This window comes from Eucyclogobius newberryi, unplaced genomic scaffold, assembly GCF_026437365.1.
Source record: "Eucyclogobius newberryi isolate DKJ021-1_F unplaced genomic scaffold, fEucNew1.0.hap1 SCAF_15, whole genome shotgun sequence".
NCBI classification, from domain to species: Eukaryota; Metazoa; Chordata; class Actinopteri; order Gobiiformes; family Gobiidae; genus Eucyclogobius; species Eucyclogobius newberryi.
This window is the reverse complement of record NW_027315779.1, coordinates 15,727,407-15,745,431: the sequence shown is the minus strand read 5'-3', so window position 1 is coordinate 15,745,431 and position 18,025 is coordinate 15,727,407. Positions and strand designations below refer to the sequence as shown.

At 41.4% G+C, this 18,025-nt stretch overlaps 1 protein-coding gene across 2 annotated transcripts in view; it reads right to left on the bottom strand.

The window, feature by feature from the left end:
• Positions 1 to 1,006: 1,006 nt before the first annotated feature.
• The window catches only part of ephb4a (eph receptor B4a), a 36,291-nt gene continuing 19,272 nt past the window's right edge, over positions 1,007 to 18,025 (bottom strand). The window contains exons 3-17 of one of the 2 annotated variants that reach the window (XM_072446253.1): positions 15,184 to 15,465; positions 14,120 to 14,510; positions 11,838 to 11,990; positions 9,180 to 9,515; positions 8,977 to 9,101; positions 8,342 to 8,507; positions 7,494 to 7,590; positions 6,182 to 6,246; positions 5,926 to 6,039; positions 5,358 to 5,605; positions 5,050 to 5,265; positions 4,441 to 4,590; positions 3,946 to 4,139; positions 3,373 to 3,531; positions 1,007 to 2,896 (exon numbers count right to left, since the gene is read on the bottom strand). In XM_072446253.1, the coding sequence (XP_072302354.1) occupies positions 2,788 to 2,896; positions 3,373 to 3,531; positions 3,946 to 4,139; positions 4,441 to 4,590; positions 5,050 to 5,265; positions 5,358 to 5,605; positions 5,926 to 6,039; positions 6,182 to 6,246; positions 7,494 to 7,590; positions 8,342 to 8,507; positions 8,977 to 9,101; positions 9,180 to 9,515; positions 11,838 to 11,990; positions 14,120 to 14,510; positions 15,184 to 15,465 (2,805 nt within the window). In that variant the 3' untranslated portion in view covers positions 1,007 to 2,787. The remainder of the gene's footprint in view (positions 2,897 to 3,372; positions 3,532 to 3,945; positions 4,140 to 4,440; positions 4,591 to 5,049; positions 5,266 to 5,357; positions 5,606 to 5,925; positions 6,040 to 6,181; positions 6,247 to 7,493; positions 7,591 to 8,341; positions 8,508 to 8,976; positions 9,102 to 9,179; positions 9,516 to 11,837; positions 11,991 to 14,119; positions 14,511 to 15,183; positions 15,466 to 18,025) is intronic. The other variant, XM_072446254.1, reaches the window with a different exon arrangement.

Genomic DNA, 18,025 nt, shown 5'->3' with positions numbered 1-18,025 from the left:
GTGATGTTCTGAACAAACATTTATATTGTAATTCACTTTTAATAGAGCAATAAAACATTTAAATTTATTTAAAAAGCATCGTTAGACTATTTGTTATAAATTATAATAAACTGATAGTGAAAAATAACCAGACATATTAAAATTACGTCTGTTATAGAATAATACTATATATTTTTATACAAAAGTGGCAAAGTTGCAGAAACACAGTCTCTTCACTATAGCTAGGTTTGGACCTTCACTTCTCGTTCTGTTCATTCTCTGGGAATAACATGTTTGCACTGTTTTATCAGTGTTAATTGTTAATCAAGCAACGCTTATGCCATTTGTTTAATTTAATATAACTTGTTTTGTCACTTTAGCAAGAAGGAACAGTTGGGAGCTGTAAAAGATAAATTAGTAAGGATAACTATTACTTTTACATTTTCAGTTAAAATGAATCAATTTGACCATAATTATTTTTCATAGCCATTATTGTATTGAGTAATTAAGTACACTAATGTATTAATAACTGGCTTTAGTCCTTTTCTCCTGGCACAGTTTCATCACATCATCATTTTATAGCATTACAACCTCAACATTTTACTCTTACTTTAGCCGGTTGGACCACATTAAAATGCACCAGAAGACCCAAAAAAGGTCTGAAAATCTCTGGGGGAGAGCCCCCAGACCCCCCCTGTTCATTAATTTAAACTGCTAATGTGGCTGTAGACCCTTAACGCCCACAAATACGCCCAAAAACATATCTGGGACGTGTGTTATTTGTACAGGGAGTAGAGGTGATGTCAGCGGAATACCAAGTTGCATTGTGGGATTTAAGTTATCAATATTTGAGCTTGTGAGGTGTTGAGAATAAACTACCTGGCAAACGGATGCCCTGGAGTTTTGGTGCGCTTTGTTGCGCTTTGTTGCGCTTTGTTAGCGTTGAAGAAAGTTCCCATATGTGAATTGTTCACTGACAATGGCAATAAAACTGATTGGCCCCCAAAAATGTTTTCGCTTAGGGCCCCCTGAAGGCTTGGGCCGGCCCAGAGTACAAGTAAGAAATGTTGGAAATCTTTTTCACAAAAGTTATTTTTTATTTGTTACTGGTGGCTAAAGCCTAAACCAGCTACTATGTGCCTTTGGTGGGAGAACAATGGACAAGATTCAGCAAGGCACAAAGCTAATACTTACAAACAATTACAATTGGCTCATATTAACATCATTAGGGGCATTTCTTTATATTTACCAATGCGCCTATAAATAATTATAATTTTCAAAAATCTCTGAATAATGGCAGAAAGGCAGAAACTACAGAGAATTCACAATGAAAATTGAAAAAATATTTAAGTTATTTGTTGTTGTTGTTTGTTTCTTGTATATTAGAAAAATACAAATTTCTACCTTAAACACTTTTGTAAAGGAGAAACAGCTTCACATTTAAGTGTTTGTAATAATCGTTTACATACATTTGTTGGAAGGAAAGCGCTGTTTGGTGCAGAACTATTGTACTGTGAAACAGATTAAGATCTGTGTGTCAGACATTACTATTATTTTTGCGACTATTTCCTGTTACACGAGCAATGAGCAAATTACACAGCACCTAAATGTCAAAAAGGCTGGTATTATCCTTCAGAAATGCAAAGTCTTGGGGCAATACTTAGACATTTTGAACTGCAGCCTGTTATTCTTCTGAAACAAGCACTTGTAATAAAGTGAAGAATCGGGGGGCGTCTGTGCTACTAATCAAATACTGTTTGCATTCCTCACGGAAACCACTGGATACTGGAAGCTAGCCTTCCGCTATGCTATTCCTAATGGTTTAGAAATGTTTATTAACTGTGTGTCGAGTCTAAAGCACGGAACCAGCATAAATTACAATGTCAAAGTATCCCCAACAGTACATTCAAATCAGACAAATCTAATCACTCGTAAAATTGGCAAGTACATGAACGACTGGCACTGGAAGATGGAGATTGAGCATAGAATAGGAAAACAGAGACATACTACAGTGTTCTCTGGTCTCTGTGTGTGTCCACTTGGTCCTTCAATCAGAGTTAAAAGCTGCCAACAGAAACAACCCGGCAGTGGAAATACCCAACCACAAACCAAGCGAAACAAGTGGAGCAACCCAAGACTACAGTTCACCAAAAGTGCTAAACGTTTTAGTCTGTCCCCTCTACCCACACACTGCTGCTGCAGCGACTGGGTGGACGAGGAGAGCAGCTCAAAAGGAAGAGTCGCTTATGATTGATACAGTGGTCTCCAAAATCACACCTGAGTAAACGAGGTAATGGAGATGATCAAAACAGTCCAAATGTTTAGCTTGATTTAAATGAGAAGTGAACAAAGTCCTTACAATAACAGCACATCATGTAAAACAAGCATTCTTCTATTTGCTTTTTGTCTCCTTTGGCAAAAGTAGTTAGTTTTCTTTTCAGACTTTTTGACATGATAAAATACAAAGACTATAAATTGTGTCTCTTCTCTCTTTGTTTTCCACATTTATTGAATCCTAAATCTCAGGAAGATACAAAATGTCTGTAAAAAAAACTATGGCAGTCCACACTGCTTCATCCCAGTCTCTCCTCCAGGGACGCTCTGGTCCACAGACAACTCCCCGAGCTGACGGGAAAGTCATCCGTATTCATTTGTGTGTTTTTTCTGGTCATTAGCAAACTCGATCAATCTCTCCCAGAGTCCGTGCCCAAAGTGGGTCAATGGAGATGATTGAGTGGGCTTTCGCTACGCTGCACCTGTGCGCCGGTGTTCGTGTCCGAGTTGGGAGACAGGTGAGCTGCGCTGGGACTAGAAGGTGACTGTGGTAGTGCTCTTGTTTCGAAAAGTCATAGTCTGGATGCTGCACAGTATCTTCCTCTGATGGCCGGCCAAAGTCACCCCCATGTGCAGTAAGTCTCTGTACAGAAAGAACATGCAACAATTTGAAAAACGGTTACATATGGAAAGCAATTTTCCACCTGCAATTAAATCTTAATCTACATGAATGTAATGGTTGGTGACTCAAAATAAAGTCATGAATAAATCAAATCAATTTCACTGAATTGGCATGACATTATACATTTATATAAACAAAGGAAGCGTAGGAGTGACTATGTATATACGTTACATCTCCAGCAGTCGTTATAAAATTATACACCACATGTAGCAACAGTGATTCATGAATTTTGCTGACGGGAACGGAATTATTAGACCAGCAAATACATCCCATCTCATATTACCCTATAATTACATTCAAAGCGCTCTTAGGCCTTGTTTTCACCACTGAAATCGGGGGTCCTGAGAGCCTGATTGCAGCACTGAAAGCTGTAGATAGATTAAGTGCTTGGTGACAGGTGTAAGATGAATGTTCCTCTAGATAAGATAGGTACTGACTGTGTACTGATCTGGGCCAGTTGGTCCACAGAGGTGACGCCCGCCTGGAGGAAACTGTCCTCGTAGCGCTCCATCTTGATAGCTCTGAGCCACTCTCCGACCGAGGAGCAGGACGAGGGGGCGAGAGGCGCACGCTGGTCGAGCAGGGGGTAGGCCGGCCTGGAGGGGGGTAAAGACAAAGGACTTTCTTAGAGACGCAGAAACAAGAGCATTAGCTTATACATATCCTGCAGCACATTCCAATGGCCAAGCAAAGGTATAATCTGAGCAGTGACTGACAGAGACAAACAATGGGATTTGTCAGGGGTGGAGTGTCCTCTGCTGTGTCCCATCAGCGCACGGGGACCAAGTGGAGGAAGGGAAATGGGCCCAGCAAGTGTCTGTAGGTTCCCAGTGGGACGTGAAGGTGCACAACAGCGGATGGCAATGTCTGTCCTGTAATTGTCAGCGCTCAGATAAAGGGGACATTTTGAAAGGGCATGCATTCCACCGCCACTTTACATTCCTAGGATATACTATACTATTCATAGGCAAAAGGATGCAACTTTTCTGTCAATCATCAAACATTCTTACCCCGCAGCTTCTTGGGCGACTATTTTGAGTGACGCTGGGTTGCGAATGAGTTTGTCCAGTGCGCTGACGAGATCGGAGAAGCGTGGACGAGCCGAGCGGTCCTTCTGCCAACAGTCCAGCATGAGTTGGTGCAGGTGTGTGGGACAGTCTGGAGGAGGGGGCAGGCGGTAGTCCTGCTCTATGGCATTTATTACCTGGGACAATGGAGTAAAGATGATTAGGTTTGTAATAAAGCATGTTTTGTTTCTTTATTAGTTTAAATTTAGTCCTGATGCAGACGTGGTTATGGCCAGTTCGAGTTCTTGTTTAGCCCTCACCTAGTATTAGTTTTGGGTTTAGTCCTGGTTTAGTTTCAATTTTGATATGTGAACGCACTCATTGGCTTATGACTGAGAATCAGCAGCCCACAATAGTGAGCGCCCACAGAACGGTGCCCCCTGCTGAGCCCTTCACAGTCTGTGTTAAAGCTGACCCTACCGTCCTCCTTTGACTTACATCCTGGTTGCTCATGTCCCAGTACGGCCTCTCCCCGAACGACATGACCTCCCACATGACGATGCCATAGCTCCATACGTCTGAGGCAGAGGTAAACTTTCTGAAGGCGATGGCTTCTGGTGCGGTCCAGCGGATAGGAATTTTACCTCCCTAGAAGGACAGGAATATAGTGAGAAAACACCTATTGTCTGACAAAGCTGGAGTAGTACAATGTTGAGGAAGTAGGGCTGTAAAATAATCCCCTTTGAAACAATGTGTCATACGAGAAGGAGATAACAGTGAAGATACACATTACCAAATGTCTAGTCTTTATCTTTGGCCTAATAAGGTGTGCAGTTAGAGTTAGAAAAAAAAAAATTCTTGTTCAAAACTTGATTCAATAAACGTGGAAAACAATCTAAATGGGTCTTCCTTGTTCATGTAATTTTAGGCATCGTCCTATATGTTTACACAGGCTCATTTGTGTGGACTCATTTGTTCACACCTTTTAGAGTTCATGACAATCCTATGAGTTAGAAACGTGTTCATACGGTACATGAAAGAAATCAAACCACTAGACAAAAGAACATGTTCTTGTTAGCCAGAGGATGTGCAAGTGGATTTCCTCACCAGGGAGCTGGTGTATGTTGGGTCTGAAGAGTTCTCCTGCAGAAAGCGTGACAAACCGAAGTCGGACACCTTGCACACCAGGTTGCTGTTGATCAGGATGTTGCGAGCGGCGAGGTCTCGATGGACATAGCTCATCTCTGCCAAGTACTTCATGCCGGAGGCGATGCCGCGCAGCATCCCCACCAGCTGGATGGGAGTGAACTGGCTGTCGTTCAGCTGCAGAAAGAAACAGTTGAGCAGGAGAAGGCAAAAGTGTGTGTTTGTGTTTGATATAGTGCCATGTGCTGTGTCCATTGAGCTACACACACCCGCAGAAACGAGTCCAGCGCCCCGTTCTCCATGAACTCGGTGATGATCATGACGGGGCAGCTGGCCGTGATGATGCCCTCCAGGTGAATGATGTTGGGGTGCTGGAACTGTCCCATGATCGACGCCTCGGACAGGAAGTCCCGCCTCTGCTTCTCGGTGTAACCTCCTTTCAGTGTCTTTATGGCAACATAATTTTCCTTTTTTCCAGGAATCTTCAGGCGTCCGCGACACACCTCCCCAAACTCTCCTAATGACAAAACACAATAAAGTGAGAGTTATTAATCTGTTTTCTCTGTTTACAACATTAACAAGAGCGGTTTTTATCTTCATAGAGAGTAAATAGCTGCTGGCTGGCACTGCATGGTGATTGTTGGCTCCTAATCTAACCTACATTTTTATCAGTTAATTGCTTAATTTAGGCAATCTGATCTTTGTCTAAGAACAAAAAAAGTGTAAATGTATTTAAATCAACTTTAACATTGAAGCAGAGCCAGTAAAGTGCTGAAAAGTAGCAGGAAAATGGCTGTAAAGAAGCAGTTTTAAACATTTATAAATGATAGGACTTACCAGCTCCAATGACCTCTTCAATCTTGACGAAGGAAACATCGATTTCCTTGGCAAATTCTCGCACCGCCTCATTTGGGTCCTCGTAGGTGAAAGGGTCTATATAAACCTTGACCCCTTTGAGAGAAAGACAAACAGAATTGTGGGAAAGGAAGAAGAAGAAATATCAAGACAAAAATCAGAGGGCGACTCATAAAAATACTTTTCCTGACTTGAGTGAACTGCAACTCACAGAGGACACATGCCCTTGATCCCTTACCTTGGCCAACGAGGTACTGGCTGGTTTTGTCGCCCAGTTCCGGATCCTTTATTCTGCCGTGTCTGCTGCAGGTAGAAAGAGATCAGGATAAATGCATGAAGATTAGGACGGGCAGCGCAGTTATCTCCAAACTGAATGTTAGACATATTTTGTGGCAAGCCTTTCTAATCCTTAATCGCCCCGACATGATGCAAATCAGTGGTCTCACAATTCCAGTGTTGAGATGAAATAACAAGAGGATGCACCGTAAGCAGCTAGTGCAAAAACAGAGAAAATAACTAAATGTTGCACCATTATTGGGAGTATAAAATAAATTTATGATGGCCAGAGTCATAACTAAACTATGAATCTGCCTTAAGGGAGTCTTGGGCTCTTATTGGCCCTCTGCGCTGAAAGGTGAAAGGTCAAGGTTCAGTGACAGAGCAATCCCCTCGAGTCAACAGCTTGTAAGAACACACTGCTCCAAAAAAACAAAAGCATCATCTATTATGCTTTGACACAGAATCTCGCGTTGTGGTGCAGAAAGAAAGCCTTTTGTAAAGCTTAAACCATCCACAGTCACCTCTTCTCACACAAACCACAGTGACTTGGGATGACGGCGGTGCGTGCCTACGACAGCCCCTTCACAGTTCTCCCTCTTTCACACAAGCGGCTCCTTTACACTTCAGCTGCGGCACAAAAACCACCCCGGCGCAAGACTGGAACAGCCCTGTAGCGACTGGATCTCTGCCTTCTACCATTTCTCTCTCTCCCTGCGCCACCGCCTCATAAGCCTAAAATAGCTGAAATGCACCACCCTTGGTTTAGTGGCAGATCTGGGCCTCATCCACTGGTGCGTGTGTATGTGTGAGCGTGCATGTGTGTCACAAGGTCGTGGCTATTGTTCGCCTGTCCTGTTGGAAACCGGGCTGGGACGCCTGTATCCTGTCTCTCGCTCTCTCTCTCTGCCCTCTGCTCCACCCTCATCTCTCCCTCTCTTCTCCGTCTGATGGGATCCAAGTGTATTTATCGAAACAATGAAGCCTGTGGAAAACTGTTATGATGAGCGCGGGTAACTTTTAGCTGTGTAAGCAGAAGACATCTTGCTTTGTGTCTGGGCTTGGTGTGACAAGTAGAGAGCAAATCCAATGCAGATTAGATACGATTTGTGTAAACAACAGAACAAAGCAGGAGCAAAGTCACAAAATTGGGGTCATGGTTGTTTTTGGTACACGTCCCTTACATTTCCCTCTTTCTTCTTCCATTTCCTGTTTTGCTGCCAACTTCTTTCCTCTTTTACGGATCTGTCCTTTTTTGTGTCCCGTGTTCTCACCGTATGCAGTAGACCGCCATGAAGACGAAAGCGATGAGCAGCAACAGGCCGATCATGATAAGGATGCCAGTCACCACGAGAGAGGGAGAATCAAGACCTGGAAAAAATAAGTCAGTGAGATATTATCAGAAATGATACACTTCATATTACACAAATTCGTTGACCCTACGACGAGCTGGCCTCTGCCCAGGGTGTGCCCAAAGTCACTGGGATAGGCTCCAGTCACCCGCGACCCCAGACAGGAACAAGCAGTAGAAAATGAATGAATATTACACAAATTAGCCATTAGCTCAATGTTATGGTCTTCAAATCTCTGTCCTTTGATGGCTTTCGATTTTTTTAAAAAAAGGTTTTGGCCCATATGCTTTATTAGACAGGAAAGACCGCGTGAAATGGGGCATGAGAGAAGGGAGGACATGCAGTAAATATTCAGAGTCGGGATTCGAACTCGGAACACTGCGGCCCGCTGCACTAGGATTAAATTTACGTATGACCAAATTAATTCATGATTAAGTACCACAATTTACACTGAAATGACCTTTTTTCAGTGTTAACATTCGGAAGTAAGAAATCTGCTGTTTCTGTTTTGACAACCATTTAAGGTAGTCTGGAGTTACTCTAACAACATAGCATAGATACAAAAAGGCTTGACCAACAATTTATATAGAATGGTTTTTAAATGATTGTACAAGCCTGGTTTAGTTGATAAGAGTTCCAAAACGTTATGAGTACGCAAGAAGAATTTAAAAGGACAGAGGTAGAGTGCAAACCAAACACTGTCCAAGGTCTCCAAAAAACCTTTCGTCCATTGAAAGAATAACAAAAAGAGATGAAAAAAAATGTTTTACCATCGGGGAGAGTGCGGAAAATGGCGGTCGAGCTGAAACTGCCGTATCCAGCCATGGTCCGTGCCCTGACCTGCACTTCATACTGAGTGGCCCTGCGCAAGTCTGTGAGCACAGCCTGGTTCTTGCTACTCTCTGTGTAGAAGCACTGATCCTCACCACGGCGCTCCTAAAGGGAAGAGATAAAGTTAGTCACGCTGCAAACTAGACAGAGGACAACAGGGACAGACAGGTGTGATAGAAGTAGGGAAGGAACTAATCAAAGATGTTCTGAGAGAATAAATAACTTTGAAAGGAAGGAATTCAAAGTATGCACGGTGGCGTGTGAGATTTTATTAACATTTTTATTAAAAAATAATAAAACCCATGAAATTTGATTAGTCTGGTCCTTCTATTCATTATTTATGCTTGTGTGTTTAATTTCCTCTTAATTCTTCAGACCAATTAAAACACGTTACATTGTGATTATAGTGATATGGTTTTAGAAATGGTATTGTTTTTGTCACGGTTGGGCTGTTTATGGGAACCATTTATGTGTTCTGAGAAACGTAAAGACGATACTTAAAGATGTACAATATCTAAAATATCTAATATAAGATTTACATTTTGTTTGAATGTAAAGAGCACAGGTTGTGTACCGTCTCGCAGTAGCGGAGTTGGTATTGCAGAATGGTGTTGTGTGGCTGCACAGGTACAGTCCAGTGCAGAGTCAGGCTGCTCTCAGTAGAGTTACTCTTCCGAATCACTGACACCAGCGCCGGCACTACAGACGACAGACAATTTATTATAACACATGAAAACAATAACGTAGTCTTGTATATACAAATGTTTCTCCTCATACCATCGTGGCTCGTGGTGATGTTGACACTTTCACTGGCAGGATCTGTGCCGCTGAGCAGCGATACACCATTCAGTGCTACTATGGTGAAGGTGTATGTGGTATGTGGCAGCAGGCCCCAGACCTCCACCCTTCGCCCCACTAACCCTTGTTGGGACGGCCTGTAGCTGACGCTGTCTCCACAGGGGAGGCACGGCCCTTTGGACGACCGGCACACAATGCAGCGCACAGAGTAGGTAAGATCAGACCTGTCACCGCTTTCCAGCGGCTCGTTCCACTCCAGGGTCAGAGTCGTGTTGTTGATCTTTGGGACAATGCTGCGAGGAGCAGAAGGGGGCACTGCAATGACAAAAAGTTAGAAAAGTTAGCCTGTGTGTGTATATATATTGCTATATATCCTTATATAAAAATATATCTATAATCGATATCTATCTCCACACACAGGTCATCTGCAACACAGACATTTTCTCATTGTACGACAAATAAACAGTTCTCTTATTCTTATACTGTTAGTATCAAGCAAGAGCTAGAAGGATCTAAACTGGTTTGACTGTTTGTTTTGGCCTTTGCCAAAGTGATCCGCAGAAGCAAACACACAATTATGTCATTATTTTTCATTGTATTAATAAAATACACAACCAATATGAATAGTTTCTGACCATCATACAGAATCTTTTTTTTTTAATCAATCATTGGTTTGCATACATACCAGTGTAATTTGGTTACAACTACTGGCACTGCTAGACAGATGCACAATAGACCTGTGAAGCGTGAGTGTCTCCATGGGAGCATATGTGCTACAAAGTTTAACCAGTACAATTACATTTGTCTAAAACCCAATGATTATGATTACGTCTGAAATGGTCAGAAGATGGCTATTGCCTGAAGCCAAGCATAACTAAACAGCATTACCACTCAGCAACTGTGAATGAGTTTCTGTTCCTGCCAAGGAGACAGAGCTTTGTCAGTGAGCCTGCAGCTAACTTAAGTGCTAATAGCATTCTCATTGGAAGCCCAAGAGGGGAAAAATCACAGGCAATCTGGGTGCGTATAAATTCAGAGTTTAACATTTTGGAAGTAGGGTTCATTTTACAACTTTATATTTTGAAAGGAACCATTTTTACATCATGAAGCAAAACACTTGGGGAATACAGTACACTTTGTGATTTACAGATGGCAGTGCTGGTTGGCAATTTTGCAAACTAGAAATTAAAGCCATTTGCAGAATTGGATGAGATAATAACAGAGCAAAAACAGAAAATATAATAGGTTTGGGCTTATAAAGTGATGAACAATTATGATAGTCCTTTGTAATTACAGATACGGACAAATGAATTATACGGATGTAAATTCTCGCTAACCCTGGTGACTGCAGTTAACGCTACAGACAGACAACCATCTAATCCCAGTTAGTTTCACATCCTTTTTTTGTGGATTTTCCAACACTGCAGCTCATTAAAACATGGCTTCTTTTCACACATCCAACATGTGGCTGAATTGAAATTCCTGAGTCCACATGGAGGTGTCACTTAAGACCATCAATGCCTACTTCACTTCGGACTCAATGCCCTGCCCCCAACAACCTGCCACAAAGACATGCATCTGAATGCCCAGCAGAGCCACAATGGGCACAAAGCAGATTAGAGGAGACTGGCTAAATGACACCCGAGAAAAGAGAAATGTGCCATAGACTTTTAAAAACAAAAGCAGGAAAACTGGAGAGGAGCAGGGAACGGGAAGGAATGACAAGAGGCAGGTGGCAGACAAGTGTTACTACAGTTACAGAAAATGTGCAGTGTCAATACTGATTAGTGTCAATTCCATTTCATTATTTGTGTTCATAAACAATACATTTGTCATTGTTAGTTTTATAACAACTGAATAACACAATTGTAATTACTTTCAAACTTTAAATGTACTATGTTGTGACACAGACATCGCACTTGAATGACCAATACGTTTGTTAGTGTTTCATAAGGTTTTGTGTCCTTAATTGAGCAACACATTACCCATTCTTATCCAGTATTGGTGCACACAGCTATAAAATGTTGTGGATAAGATTCCCTCATGTAATTGGCAGAGAAAATGGCGTGTGTAGTTTATATACTGCTACTGCTATATACTGCTACTGCTGCTATATACTGCTACTGCTGCTATATACTGCTACTGCTGCTACTGTTAATACTGCTACTGCTATATGCAACTGCTATATACTGCTACTGCTGCTATATACTGCTACTGCTGCTATATACTGCTACTGCTGCTACTGTTAATACTGCTACTGCTATATGCAACTGCTATATACTGCTACTGCTACTGCTGCTATATACTGCCAATACTGCTACTACTGGTATATACTGCTACTACTGCTATATACTGCTACTGCTACTGCTGCTATATACTGCTACTGCTGCTATATACTGCTACTGCTGCTACTGTTAATACTGCTACTGCTATATGCAACTGCTATATACTACTACTGCTACTGCTGCTATATACTGCCAATACTGCTACTACTGGTATATACTGCTACTACTGCTATATACTGCTACTGCTACTGCTGCTATGTACTGCTACTGCTGCTATGTACTGCTACTGCTGCTATATACTGCTACTGGTATATACTGCTACTGCTGCTATACATTTTGGTGAATACATTACCTGTGCATGGTGCATCAGCAGCGTCGCTTTCAGCCCGGAGAAACCCAGGGTGACATGTGCACTCCGATGACCCTCTGATGGTGGTGTAGCTGGACCCGGGGCAGCTTGTGCACTGGCCCTCTGTCCCAGATTTGAATTGACCCACTGGACAGGCTAAATAGGAGGAAACCAAAGACAACGGATGAAGTTAATTTGAAGATTAGTGACCTCCTCAAAGTTACATGACACAAAAGCTTTATGATCACAGTGTCCCAGTGTGACCCTGGTCAAACTAAATGTGCAATTATTCTGCCAGATGGCGACGCACTCAAACAATAACTTCTTATAAGGGCAATAAAATGCAGACAATCTCAGCAAATGAATCTGATTGTGAATAGCGGAAAGGGTCAAATGTGCTCGTCATTGACACACTGTTTATCCCGGAAGTGTGTCTGACCCATTCTACATAACGAGCTGCTAATCAACAAGCATCTGGGAGTCCTAACGTTCAACTGCCTTGGCTAATTGATCCAAATATACTTTCCAGACACTCAACAAAAACAAGTGAGTGAATAAACAGCCAGCAAGGAGACACAGGAGTGAAAAATGGGCCTGAACAAGTACAAAAAAGATCTGATAAGTGGTGCATATATGAAGCTGGGAAACCTGTTTGATAGGGAAGACTAGGAGGAACTGAATATAAATCTAAAAATCCAAAAATCCCTGGTTCTATGATCAAACTAAGACATTATATAAACTATCGTCATAAAAATATTGAATAATTAAAAGATTGAATAGTAGTCATTTTATTGTGTGTCTTATTGAACAAAGCAATGTTTGAAAGTCACACACACTGGTCAAACTGTGCATTGCTGACATTCTAACAGCATGACAACGGCCTTTGATTAAAACAATAAACATACGGAAGGGCAGAGCTGTTTTGCAAGGTCTGCCCTGAAACAAGAGTGAAAATTAGGGTGCGATACCTCAGCTTGCTATAATTGCTCAAAACTAAATTGATCATTGAGAGAATTTAAGTCAGTTTATGAGGCAGAATAGCAATTTGGCCAAACACAGTGCAACAAAAAAGATTGATCCGTCAACAATTCCTGATTCAAAGCAACAGGCTAATAATGGTCACCAGGCACCGGTCTCACTCACTTTCACAATGTCGAACTAGCTAATTAACACTATTATTGTGATTCTACTAATGACTTTTTCCTGAAAACAAACTGAAGTGTGCTTAAAATACACTCAAACATTACCTGTCATATGGCATTTCTTAATTAGAAATCTGTTTATCAATTTTTCATCTTCAGAAGTATGACAAATAAAATGCATATGATAAAGCAACACATCTTTCTAAAGCTCTAAATACATGAGTTTTTCTTGGTCTTGAGTGCATTTATCCAATTAAATGCACTTAAAGGTTCTAAATTAGAGCGAGTCCGTGTTTGACCCAGAAAACTGTATTGTCTACAACAGATAATGGCATTACGGTGAAATTATTTAATTATAAACTTAGATGTCAATTTCATTTTCTGAAATAGCCGGCGCGAGAAGCAAATTAACTGTTCAATCTCCCTCTAAAGGTAATTTCCCTTTATAGACGTGCGTGTTTCTTCCCAGCAGCTCTCTTCAAGTGACAGAGCGCCTGAAATGCCAACTCGACTCCACCACAAGCAAAATGCTGGAAATTATTTTTTTTGTTATAAAAAATCATTACACTCCCCACGGAGATCAAAGTGAACCGTACCTTCAGACACGACAGATGCAATTGAGTGGTTTCTCTAAAGAATGTAGCTTTATTTCACACTCCCCATGTTTAGATTGTGCATTGTTAATATTTATGTGTTTAGATGCCACTTGTACACGAGGATGTGCATGTGGGGGGTTTATTTGCACCAAGCCTCTTAATTGAACTCATTAGAAGGAGCTGCTGCGTGACTCCTGAGAGAATCTCCCTGGCTCTTACTCTTTTTGTCTGTTTGCCTTTGATCTTCTCACGCTGATATCATCTTAACCCCAACAAACCAACCCCCGCGCCCCTTCCACCTCCGTGCACGTTCTATCTAAGGCCAACCATAAGTTGCCCCAGCAGCGAGCGTTTGACCCTGCTCTTCCCTTCTGAGATAAGTGCAGCTCCATCTGACCTCTCTGGCTTCTTTCAGAGCCACATCTGTTCCCATGCCTCATTAACTTCCTTCTTAGCCCCTGAGTGCACCCCACCCACATCTCACCATTGTTTTCTCCTTTTCAATGCATTCGTGTTTGTGTCCATTCCAAACCATGAATGCAATTACCTGTGCATCTAGTGCTCCCGTCTGATGGCTCAAACCCGGGCAAGCAGGCGCAGGTTGTGGTTGGCTGGCCCACCCACTGACCATCCTCCCCACAGAAGAGCTTTGGAGGGCGGGGTCTAGGCCCCTGCTGTGAGGCGTGCTCCACACAGACGCCTTGGGCCTCCTGGACAAGGGTACGAGGGATGGTCTCAGGAAAGGAGGAGAGGCTGCTGACCAGGGGGGGGCACTTTTTAAAGAACACTCTGACAGAAAGCAGAGCCATGCAAGCTCCCTGAGCCTGGAATGCCAAGTAAACTCCCCTCTTGGACAAGGGACCGAGTCTTAAGGTCTTCACATTGGACTTCCGCACCCCTCCCTTTTTCAGGAGAAAGTCTGCAGCCACTGTGTCCACCTAAAGCAGGAAGAAGAACAAAAGATCATTATGTAATGGCAGGAGTCCAACTCTCAGACTTGAGACTAAAAGCAGCACCAGTGGTTTTGTATGTTTTTGCCATTTGATCCCTTGAACGACACATATGGTTTACATTATTGATCGCTTTCCAAAGCACAGTGACATCAGATTGATGCTCTACCCTCTTGGCAGCCATTGTTCCCCATTTGTTAGAGAGCGAATGCTTTGAACTTGTGGGGACCTGGAACGTGCTTGTGATGGGTGATTCATCACAGAGAACATTTCATCACTTTTATTTTTCTGTCAGAGTTACATTATTAAAAGGTAGTAAAGTTGAGGAGAGGGCCGTGTGTTTTTGTTTTTTGTTTAAGAACACACTACAGCTTTTGAAAAGGTTTAATGAAAAAAAGTGCGGCATTCATGAGCCATTTGTTGTGAAAATGAAACCCACAGGACAGAAAATGGGCTTACAAAGTAGATTGCATATTTCTGCAAGCATTTTATCTATTGCAACAATAATACACCTTGGAAGGCCAGCAATGAAAAACAGAAAATGCTTTTACCACCATGATCCGTTGTTCTGATCTCGCTATGAAATGAAATGTTTGTACAAATACAGCTGGTAAGAACATGGTGCTATTCGCATACAATAAGGCGTGCGATGTGGGCATACCTTGACGTATGGATTCTCCATCCAAGGCGGGTAAGTGGCAGTGGCTTCATTAGTGTCAGCCTCGTAATAGTACAGGTTAAAGGTTTCTTTGCAGCTGCGGTGGTGCGTTCCCCGTGAGGAGCACTCCATCATGGTGAATGTCAGCTCTACGTACACCTGAGATGCACCTCTGCGCTGGATGAAGCCGCTGCGCAGCCATTGGCTCGATGAGCTGTCCATCTGACAGATCTCATAAGTCCTCACGCTGTTATTTTCTTCATCCAGACCGCTTACTTCCTCCCACTGCGAGGAAAGAGAAAACAAAGGCTTGTCAAATCTCACGTTGAATAAACATCTTTCATGACCTAAAAAATTCAAGTCACTTTCACAACATGCTCAACAAATCTTTACAACATTTTACAACTGTCTTAAGAATAAATGGACATTTAAAAAGTTATTTTCATCACCGCTGCATTCAAAGAGTAGTTGGCTCTTGTCTGTGCTGCACCTGTCACATGCGTGTAGGGCAGATGAGGCCTGCTGTGGAGTCTAGACCAAGCCAAATTTGAATCTAAGTGGTTAAATCATTCGTCCCGCTGAGCTGCGTCTCCACTGGTGGGAATACAGGCCTTACTTGTCAAACAGGGCACACTGCAGCACAAAACCTCCAAAACAGACACAGCTTCTGGTCCTTAGATATGTTTTGAACAAAACACAGGGATGCAGAGGGACAACACAAATAACATGAAGTGTAGCTTCTCTGAAGAAACCTATGCAGCATAAAAAGCCTTCTTGTTTGAAGTGAGTCAACAACATATTCAGCATCACTATGTTCCCACGAGGAGTAAACAAGCAAAAAATTAACATAGTCAGGACAGAATTTAGCAGATTTGCCGAACTTGAGGCTCAGAAATTCAGTTATGTAAATATGTAAATCTTTAAAAATCCATTTACAGACGATGTGTGGAGTGAGGCAGGATACAAGTCTGAATGAATTACTGTGCAGCGACGAAGCCGGGTCTGATGCTCTTTAAGGAAAGCACTGGGAACTTCCCTTTCATCCTACATGCACCACTGTGTACTGTGTAAACAAATAAAGAACTAAGTATAGGCATGATTTGACAATATTTATTTAAGAACATAGCTTTGGGGGCTCTTTGAAGGTCCTCACATCACATCGACCATTATGTATGATTTACTTCAGGGAAATAGATGAAAGTAAATAATGTGTCAAAATAAAGTATGGGGTGAAAACATGGAATTCAATTAAAAAAAAAAGTACAATAATGCAGTTCTACACTTTTTGGTAAAATGTCTATATTAAGTATATTTTATAGGGTGTTGCAACATTCATATGGCTTTTAAAGATTATGCATTTTCCCGTAACAATGCCGACATAATCCAAAATACTCGCAATTATATATTAGCCTTTTGTTATTTTTAAAACACAAAATAGTATTCCGACCGCTTTAAATTTTTCCCTTTTTGTTTCATTGCAGCTATTTGCTAAAAGCCAAAAAGGTGATTTTATTTCTCATTAATAAACACCCAGCACCCCATTTTGACAGAAAAAAACTGAAATGTTGAAACATTTACAAATGCAATTTAAAATAAAACAAAACTGAAATATCACATGAGAAATGTAAAAGGGTCTGAGTATTTCCCATATGTATGTATGCAGTCCTCTTAAATGTTTTTAAGGGCCACGGGAGCAGCCACAGGTGCTGCTGAATGTGGCAATTTTTTTTTGACAAACTTATTTGTCAAATGGCATTTATAGCATTTCACTTCATCGAACAGACCCATCGTATCATCAGACCCATCGTATCATAGAGACAGAAAAAAGGCTTTCAACAACTTTGCTCCTGTGGAACAAAAGAGACTTTTCAAATTAAATAATTTTAAAGCACTGGTCAAGGACAAGCCACAGGGCTGATGTTTTATATAATTCTATCTCATATTGTATGTGTAAATGTGTTTTTATGTATTGGTTAATTTTTTGTATGATTATTTGTGTTTTTGTGTCTTGTGTTTGTTGTTTATTCTGTGTTGTGTTTTAACAGTGCACCCATGAAAAAGATAACTTTTCTCATAAGGTTTTCCCTGTATAAATGAATGAATGACTTTGTGAATTTATTATACAATGCAAGTCAGAACAGTTTTTAAGTCAGTAGCCAGGCGGCCTGTGGCATAGGGCCATTGGCTGCTACAATAGAGTTTAGACTTTATTCCCCTTGAAAGTTCTGATTTATATGCCTTAATAAAGATTTCAGTCAGTGGGGTGCCGTTTATTTTTCAAGAAATGATTACCTTTATTTTATTTTAAACAACAAAGTAAGTACAGAGCAGTGGCTGTGTATCGGGGGTAGGTGAATGGTGCCTCAAATGCTGGACAAACATTACTAAAACATTTCACATTAATGGTGAATCAGAATCAGAAACGGTTTATTGCTATTGTCAGTGAACAACATTCACAGGCTAGGAACTTGCTTTGGTGTTACGGTGCAACATACAACAATGAACAGTAATAAAATCAAATAAGGCATGCATAAAAAAAAAAAAAACGAATAAGATTAAAAAAAATACTTAAGTATATACATAAAATGTACAGTTACATTGACAGATGTAGTGCAGAAAGTGAACAATGCGATGAATGGTTGACGATTAAATGATTGTTAAGGTGACGGGTGTTTAAAAGTGAGGGGAAACCATTAAAAACATGCCTGAAAAGAGTTAAGACAATTTAGCATTATATTTTCCTTTAATTAAAAATATATTTTGAGCAAAGCAGAAAGGATTGCCAGACTTTTCATGTCAAGTACAGACAGAACTGAACCAGGCTCAGCCCAGATTTTACCCAAGA